This window comes from Argentina silus (genome assembly GCF_951799395.1).
Source record: "Argentina silus genome assembly, chromosome: 15".
In the NCBI taxonomy this organism is placed as follows: Eukaryota; Metazoa; Chordata; class Actinopteri; order Argentiniformes; family Argentinidae; genus Argentina; species Argentina silus.
The window spans coordinates 16,507,128-16,516,656 of record NC_139669.1 but is presented as its reverse complement, the minus strand read 5'-3'; the positions used below and the strand labels follow the sequence as shown (position 1 = coordinate 16,516,656).

General features: G+C 43.7%; 1 protein-coding gene across 1 annotated transcript; it reads left to right on the top strand.

Moving 5' to 3' along the window:
- Positions 1–3,638: 3,638 nt before the first annotated feature.
- On the top strand, positions 3,639–7,531 carry kctd12b (potassium channel tetramerisation domain containing 12b). Its single transcript, XM_083685540.1, has one exon. The coding sequence runs from the start codon at positions 4,436–4,438 to the stop codon at positions 5,291–5,293; it is 858 nt and encodes a 285-aa protein (XP_083541666.1). The 5' UTR covers positions 3,639–4,435; the 3' UTR covers positions 5,294–7,531.
- Positions 7,532–9,529: the final 1,998 nt, after the last annotated feature.

Here is a 9,529-nt window from a genome sequence, read left to right as displayed (position 1 = left end):
TTTCCTGTGTCTTCAGGAATGCATAATAACACAGAGAGAGGAGGAGGGGGAGCTCAGCCTAAAATCCACTCTTTCTTGATGTTAACTCCCTATGCCCTTGTGTCTGTCACCTGTTTCATTCTCATATAGAATAGTGACGCAGATGCTACAGAACAGGAAATGGCACTAAAGAAGACTAAAATACCGCCATCCCTTGCCGGCTGTGCAAGAAGCACACGACCACACTACTATGCATTTTTTATAAGATGAGATACTAGTTTCTCAGTATATTAGCACTGCTGCTGCATAGTTTAATAGAAAGAGGTTTGGGGAGAGATCGTGTATAGCATATTTGACAAAACAACCTTGAATTGACGGTGATGACAAGTTATAGTGGACGGTTATCCCTCACAGGGCAGGTGTATTATCCTCCATCCTAGCAGGAGTAGAGGTTGTAACGGGGCATGCATGGATTTGTTGAAAAGTTTCTCCTGTGGCTTTTGTAGCCACTCTCGAAGATGTACGATACACCACTCAGGGTTGAAATGGAACTACACAGGTGGCTTCACATGGGCGCCAAGAGCCGACCGTGAGTGGATGAAGTATGCAATGTCATTTCTGCAGTTTGTTGCATTGAATATATCACATACATCACTTATCGCTGCTGCTGTCAGGAAACTGCTGAGAACAGTGAGATCAATATGCAGAGGCATCAATAAAATCCTCTTCGAAATGACCCTCTCTCTGACTGTATTACTCTGTGAGAATGTCCATGGGAATAGCCTGTCTGAGCCTGTTATCATACTGTACTACGTATATTTGTGCATTCAACATTAAATTACTTAACCCCACAGACACTCTCTCCTGGTTCTTTCCCCCATCCCTGTCCTTTATCTAACTGTGCTTTCTGGCTTGTGCATGAACAACTACACTCACCGAGCACTTTATTTTGAATATCTGTACACCTTCTCATGGTGGAGGTGGTGTAATGGTGTGGGGAATGTTTTCTTGGCACACTTTGGGCCCGTTAATACCAATTAAACATCGCTTGAATGCCACAGCCTATTTGAGTATTGTTGCTGACCATGTGCATCCCTTCATGGCCACAATTTACAATTTACCCATCTTCTAATGGCTACTTCCAGCATGATAATGTACCATGTCACAAAGCAAAAGTCATCTCAAACTGGTTTCATGAACATGAAACACACACGCACGCATGCACGCACGCACACACGCACGCACGCACATACAATACACTGAGCAGACACCACTGGGGTGACACTAGTGAAATAGCATAGCAGCCATAATCCCTTTCCTATAAGCTTACACTCATTTACTTGATTATGTGTTCATTTCTATCCATATTTCTGGATATTGATGGGCTGTAATAAAACAGCCCAAGGACATGTAGGTAGCCTCTATTAGACTCAATAAACTAGCATCCTAACACTGGCTAGAATATCAGTAAATTTGGATGATAATGCCTCGTGATAGTTTTCTGATACATTGCTGCAATTGCTTACTGCTAAAGTAATCCACACACTTGACAAACTGTACTTCACAAACTGTAATGAATTAACTCATAGATCCCATTCTAAAACAGTGCAAATGTCAGTATGACAGTTTTATGACGTCACTGGGTTTGCATGAGACAGACGTGAAAGAGAGCAGTGGATCTGCTTGGAATTAATATCTTAGTTTTTATACGGTCTCTGATTTGCATAGGAATCAATTACACTCTGTGTGGATCAGGTTGTCATTACAAACTGAGCAAATGGAGAGGAACAACACTGCTCAGGTATGCAACCCTGAGGCCTGGGGAGACTTATAAAAATCTACAAAGTTGAATGGTGGAGAGGAAAAAGCACAGTCGATGGGACAACATCATCTCAGCCACTCTATAAAATTGGTCTATAACCAAGTGGCCAAAAATAATCCCTTAATGGAAAATAATCTCTCATATCCATAATTGTGTTTGCAACAATTAATTCAAGTGATACAGCAAAGAAAGTGACTGAAAATGTGTTTATTTGGTTTTACTACAAAGCATTACGTTTGGTGCAAATCCAGCACATGCAATGCAGTTTCCGCACCATCCCTCATGTGAAGAATAGTGGTAGCTGCATCATGTTATGGGTATGTTTGTCACCGGCAGGGGCTGGGGAGTTTGTCAGGATCAAGAGAAAATTATTAAATTTGCTGAGTTGGTAGTGACATCCTAATCTACACAGTGTGTAATTCAGATACCCTATAAAAAATAAAGATATTAATTCAAAAATTACATGAACTATTATCCTTGCATTAAGATGGACTCAATTCAACTTATTGAGTGATTTTGTTGATGACATTTTTCATTTTAGCAAATTTTAAGAGTGTCATAGCAAAGGGTCTGAATACCTTAGGTACATTAGGTATTTCTGTATTTCAATTTGAATAAATTGACTGAAATTTCAAAAAATTTGTTTTCGCTTCGTCATTCTGGGGTATTGTGTATTGTATTCTGGGGTATTTATTTTTAAATTTAATCCATTTTAAATTGAGTCTATAACAACAACATTTGGAAAAAGTGAAGGGGTCTGAATACTTTCCGAAGGCACTGTATTTAGACTGCTATGTCGGCAATAGCATCATAGAATCACATATTTGGACTGCCAGGGCTGTTGAGCCTTAGGAACATATTGTTTATACATATTTTAATTAGGAATACAACAAATGGAGCTGGCGCCGTGCCATTGCTCATCCCCCAGTGCTGGCATAGTCTAACCACTCCTCCAACCCACATAGTCTCCAGATCCTCCAACCCACATAGCCTTTGTACCAATAGGCAGATCCAGATTGTCAGGGCCGGGACAGGTATTGGAGCCAACGGGAGGCTCCTGAGGGAAATCAGGTCCAGATTGCTCAGAGACTGAACAGGGCTGCTGATGAGTCAGAGTAGGGACTGTGTTGTGGACTACAGAGAGGGGACAGTTACCCAGCTGCCCAGAAACAACGGGACCCTTTTGATTCACTCACACTCCCCAAGGACACAGAGGCTGGGAGTCATGTTGGAGGAGTTATCTTAACACTCCCTGTGCTCACACACTGTCATATGATACACCCCACAGCAACAGTTTCTCACATCACTGTGTGTATTGAAGTGTATGAATGCAGTATTGTGTCTTATTTACATATTTTGTAAAGATGTTAGCCTACATTTGTCACTGCACAATGCTTGTGATGATCAACATATGACATTTTGATTTTAAATAAGTGAGTGGATGGCCTGCATCTTCCGGACAGGTATTCTAGGTCCCCAGAATTGTATATGAAGGATTATATTTTCTTTCACATTATTTTATTTGCATTAGGCACAAGTGCTGCTCAAAAACAAAAAATGCGTTTGATATTTAATTGACATCGTGCGTTCTGATTGTCATGCGGCACACGTTACAACATTACAAATGCGATCATTTATTCGTATGGGCTGTTCATTTCTTGAATTAATGTTCAAGGCTCCTCTGTAGCGGCAGTTACACTGTAAGGTTTCAATAATAAACGACCTGGAGCGAAGCCAAACCGCGTCATCAGCAGGTAGGTGGGGTTAACGGAGATGAATATTACGGTACGGTTGCAGCAGTGCTCAGGCATAAAGAGTATTACTACTGTACGAGAGGGAAAACTGACAGGCAGCCTTGTGGAATCGTCGCAAGGGATGGAACCTGAGAGGTTTATGTATATCTTTTTAATCTCTCATTACATCTTTACAATCCTCTTCGCAAGCTGGCTTCAAGTGTACGGAAAACCAACCGAAATCACCAACTATGGATTGCCTTGAAGTTGCCCTTTCCTTTTTGCGTCAAGACAACCGGGCGAAATTTGTGGAAATCAACACTGACAGTGATATAATCGGGACTATTCCTCATTAATTAAGCTTATTGTTCAGAAATTACTACAGGAAAGGATTTTTAATGTAATAGATTAGGGTATTTGGTAACAATACTGGTAGCGTTTTCCAGGATATGGCATTGATTTGCGCGTAATAAGACATGGACACGATGTCTCCTATCCAAAGGTTCTCGAAGTTCCGTGCAATGTTTTAGCTACTTCGAACTATCTCTGTAGTTAGAATAGATTATATTCTCTGCCTATTTCGTATTGACATGCTGTAACGTGAATTTAGAGGATTGTTTTTGCCGATTAGGAATAGTGCGCTACTGCTGCAGTTAAGCGCTTGTTAACGGACAACCGCGGGCCATAGCTGTTCATGCCTCTGCACACCCAGCACTCCGAAGATTCCCATTTATGACAAGAGAAATTCTCATTCAGAATTGCAACTCATTTTGATTGCATATTTTATCAGTTGTGTAGAGCTGCATCATTTTGAGTTATGTCTGCCTAGTTCACTGTCAGGGTAACATATTAGGACCTGTGTTGGAGGTAGATAGCACCCTCGGTCAGACAGGACACAATCATGGCTTTACAAGATAACACCAGCGGCATTCCCGTAGAGGAAGTTATCTTCCCTGAGATAGTTGAGCTTAATGTTGGTGGTCAGGTGTACATCACCCGCTACTCCACCCTCACCAGTGTGCCGGACTCACTCCTGTGGGAGATGTTCAGCCGTAAGTCCACAAAAGGGCTGGCGAGGGACACCAAGGGCCGCTTCTTTGTGGACCGTGATGGTTTCCTGTTCCGCTACATCCTGGACTATATGCGTGACCAGCAGCTGGTTCTCCCAGACCACTTCCCCGAACGCGGACGTCTGCAGCGAGAGGCCGAGTTCTTCAACCTCCCAGAGCTCGTCAAGATCCTGGCACCCAAACTCAGCAAGCAGAACTCGCTGGGCGACGAGGGGTGTCAGAGTGACCCGGAGGATTCCTCGCCCGGCATTGACACCTCCCGCAACCTGTCCTCCCTGGGCGCAGCCGCCGCTGCCTGTGCCAGTCTGGTGCCAGGTAGTGGAGATGGGAAACGCTCTGGGTTTATTACCATCGGCTACCGGGGATCATACACGCTGGGGCGAGACAGCCAGACCGACGCCAAGTTCAGGCGGGTGGCCCGCATCATGGTGTGTGGGAAGACCTCCCTGGCCAAAGAGGTGTTTGGGGAAACGCTGAATGAGAGCCGCGACCCGGACCGCCCCCCGGAGCGCTACACATCCCGCTACTATCTCAAGTTCACCTTCCTGGAGCAGGCCTTTGACAAGCTAGCAGATGCAGGCTTTCACATGGTGGCCTGCAACTCCACAGGAACCTGCGCCTTTGCCCACGAGCAGACGGACGACAAGACCTGGACCAGCTACACTGAATATGTGTTCTACCGTGAGTGAGATCATCATCAGCCCTGTTCCTCTGGCCCCTCAGTCTCCGTGTGCTCCCTCCCCCCCCACCCGAGCCCTAGCTTCCTGGCGCCCTCTCTGATGACCCCTGCTCCAGTAGATGTACTGTAGATGCTCCATCTCTGATTCCCTCCCTCCACCTCCCTCTCTCCAGTCTCCAGCTTCGAGCTTCCAGCCTACCCCTTCCCCCCCCACCCCCCTGGACGGTGCCCACCAGCTGCTCTTACCTCCTCTGCGGTCCACTCCTACAGCTCCCTGGTCCAGCTCTCCTCCCCACCATCATCCCCCGAGCCCTGACCACAGACCCCCAGACTCCCAGACCCTGAGACCCCCTCCTGCAGACCGCCCATGTACTTTCCCCTCCTGTATATATCTGCCTTGGTGAAGCACAATTCTGTATGTAAGAGCTTATTTTGTGAAGTTGAGCTCCAGCTTGTCTGTGTAACTGTAGAACTGGCTAAAGGCGCCTGTTGGAAAGGGCTTTGAAGAGTTCCCTCTATACAGAACTGTACGTTGCATCTGCTTACCCCAGCAGAGCTGTCTCTCCCCCACTCTTCTGAACTAAACTACCAAATAATTGGACATCTTATCAGCCTTGAGGATTTGAGCAGCCCAGCACAAGCAAGAAGTGTTTCGTGAAATTCTAATTTCCTTCTCCTCTTTTAAATAAATGTCTCCAGGACCAAACTGTTGGAAGGGGGCCATAGTTTTACTACTCAATGAATATCATATTTCCACCATGTCTTGGAAAGATCCACGTCATCTTTTTGTTAATTATCAGCTTGTAAATATTAATAGCTATTATAATGACATAAGCAAGAGCTGATAAAGCACATTGAACTCCTTATAAGAGAAAAATATGGTCAACGGACACAATAGCGTCTTATGCTGACATGAACTCCTTCAGGACAAAACCAGTCGTTGGCATCGAGGGAATTCCGATTGTTCGGGAAAACATGATAGCTCTTGGCCTGCAGTCAAACTAACAAACAACAAGTTGGGCTAGAGAAAAAAAAAAAGCGAACTCTGAAAGGAAAAGATATCTTGTTTGACTGAGAGAAAGAAAGGAAAAAGGTTGCTACAGTAGGGGTGGCTGATGAATTGTGAGTATTGATTGTGCAACGGAGCGTTCAGTATTCTAATCGCCCACGCTGAGAGGGCAGAGATGTGAGGTGTTACATCACAAACAGCCCACAGCTCTCCTCTTCTCCTGTTTTCATTTTCTTTACAGTTTCTCTGTTTTCATTTCTCAAATAAGAATGTATGACAGCAAGGGCTCACAACATGTGTCTCTTTGCCTCTCTGAAACTGTGATTGTGCTCATGAAGGATAATCCATTTTCACATCGGAGAGTGTTGTTTTTTCTTTCTTTATGATTATGTTATTCATGCTCTTTCATATTATTCAGTTAGATATTACAGTATTAAGCTCTTGCATATTTGATGATAGTTCTCATTTACTGTAAGGGTATACCCATGAGAAAGGATAGGATTACAGCCATTCAAGTACACCATTTTCTCAACATTGTAGCCACAAAACACAGGGATGCTGTATGGGTATTGAAGGAGAGTAGATGGACCTGACTATGACATCAGTGATAGTGGTCGAGGCTGAGGCATTTTCAGGTTTACCCTCAGGACAAGTCTGCATATCAACATCACAACTTTCCTCAGTCTAAAAAGCACAGAATGGATTCCCAAAACTAAAGTTACACAAACACCCCCAGTTAAAAATTCACACCCAGGAAAAGAAATGATCAAATTGTATGGACACAGAACCAAAGTTGGTAAAGTGAGATGTACTGTAGAAGCTGTCTCGAAGATTCAGTAGTGCAAGATTTCATTTGAGGCAAGGTGTTAGGACGCCTGACAGTGATGGTGATAAATGTTTTCTTAGATGTCGCTAGGATCTGAGAGCACACTGGTTGACTCTGATAGCGCACTGTGTTAACATACTAAGCCAGCTTCAGTGTCAAATATAGACAAAATAGAAATGAGAAAAGTGGTAGAAAAAGGCTTCTCTGTCATCAAATTTGTAACGTTAGTTTTCTATTTCCCATGCATTTACCATCCATATCAATTCATCTGACATATGGAGAGTTTGTATGCGCTGATATTATTATTGTAACTCAAAGTGTTTAAGAAACCATGACTATAAAACTCTTTCACAAGTAAACCCTTTCAAATGTTAATCTTTTTACTGTAAACACATTACAGCAAGTGTATTGAATATACAATGATCAAGACTTTCTAACCTCAGGTCTCTCTCTCTCTCTCTCTCTCTCTCTCTCTCTCTCTCTCTCTCTCTCTCTCTCTCTCTCTCTCTCTCTCTCTCTCTCTCTCTCTCTCTCTCTCTCTCTCTCTCTCTCTCTCTCTCTCTCTCTCTCTCTCTCTCTCTCTCTCTCTCTCTCTCTCTCTCTCTCTCTCTCTCTCTCTCTCTCTCTCTCTCTCTCTCGATAGAGCCAGTATAGAAACAAGGACACATAGATAACAGGCTCTGTCAAAGCAGATTACAAACCCTTGTGTAGCCACAACTAATCTCCCCAATTAGACGTGAGAGTAAAAATCTAGAGGCAAACAAAGTACAGTATTCACAGTGGTGGAGGAATAGCCATAACCGTAGGTCTACTGTACTGTACTGTAATGTCTATTGTTTGCTAATTTCCAAATTGCTCCGATGATCAGACAACAAGGTAGCCATGTTTTCCTCACCTCAGTGGGAAAGGCTGGTGATAAGCCTGTGTGAGAAGATTTGCATTCCCTATTTCTCACAATTATAATTCCATTCACCACATCATCATGTTGCTCTGTAAAGTAAGAGAATCATAAATGTTTAAATGGCATCTGAACATCAGAGAGCTCAAAATCATCTCAATCTGGCCTAGTTTTGGGGTGTAGCATCCTGGCTGGCGATGCCGTGTTAAAATCTTTATGCGCCTCTTTATTTTCGGTTCGTCTATTTTTGTCACTGCTTGGAATGCCTGACAATTCCGGAGAGAATAGCACTCGTGTCTGGAATGTTTTTGTCCCAGCCAATCCAAACAGCTCTCGGGTTCGGGGAGAGCCAGGAGCGTGGATTGTCGTCCAAGTGTGTGTCTGCACCTACAGCAACATGGAACCGTCAAACCCTGACCATTAGCACAAATGTGTAGAAGCTACGGAATGGAATTTCAGAGCCAAGTGTCTATACACCCATCTGTACCTCTCTGAGTGGCTCTGAGGTTCAACATTCATCACCGTTGACACAGGAGAGTCCATTATAACCAGTCCATCACACCAGTACGACCCTGGTGTCGTCACGTATCGTAGGTGATTCTCTAATGTCGTGAAACTTGTGGCTAAAAAAGTTTAGCATGCTTGGTTGTGTGCCATATGGTGAAGCAGGTACCATCTGTCACCAGAGTGGTGCAGTATGCCGGCTCCTACCGGGGTATTACAATAAAGGTATTTTACCATGAAATGTGCTCATCTGCTTCCTTTAAGATGTTGGTCTACATTGCATATTTGTAGTGCAAGGTAGCGGAACAACCATTAACAAAAAGATAACACTTCAGTTTAGTCATGGTTATCCTTTGACAGATGGATAGACCTAAAACATTATAAAGGGGCAATCCGGGCAAACCAGCATCCCCACCACCTTTTTTGCTAAACAGCTAAGATGATGGAGCTTCAGAAATGTTCTCACTCTCAAATTCATGGACGGAGCTATGGATGCAAGGACTGACCAACCAGGAGATCAAAATCATTGTTTTAACCATGCTTTGAAGCTATTGTTTAAACACAATTATATTCAGGGTTCTGATGGGCTCAGACAGTTGAAGTAAGCTCATGAGGCATTTCTAAGTTCTTCAAGAATCAATGGTTATATACTGTATATCGATGATTTAAAAGTCAAAAAATTGATGTACCAACCCATGACCACCTTTAACATTGAGCACTGACATTTTTAGGTTTTGCTGCACCTTCATCATCCTATATTAGCTTATTTTGTATTTCTCCTCTGTCATCAGCAACCTGAAGTGTAATATGGAGAGTGTTCTTGAGCGCACAAGAGTGTTCTAGTGTGCAGCTACTAGAATGTTCTACCTTGGGGCAGTGCTTTGACCCATGCTTTGTGCGTGTGTGAGTGCCAGTGACACAGTAGACCTACTCTGGGCTTAGCCTAGAAAAGGTCCCTGAGCCAGAAACAGCTAAGGCCCTTCTACATGGCAACATGCCTTCCGTAGTC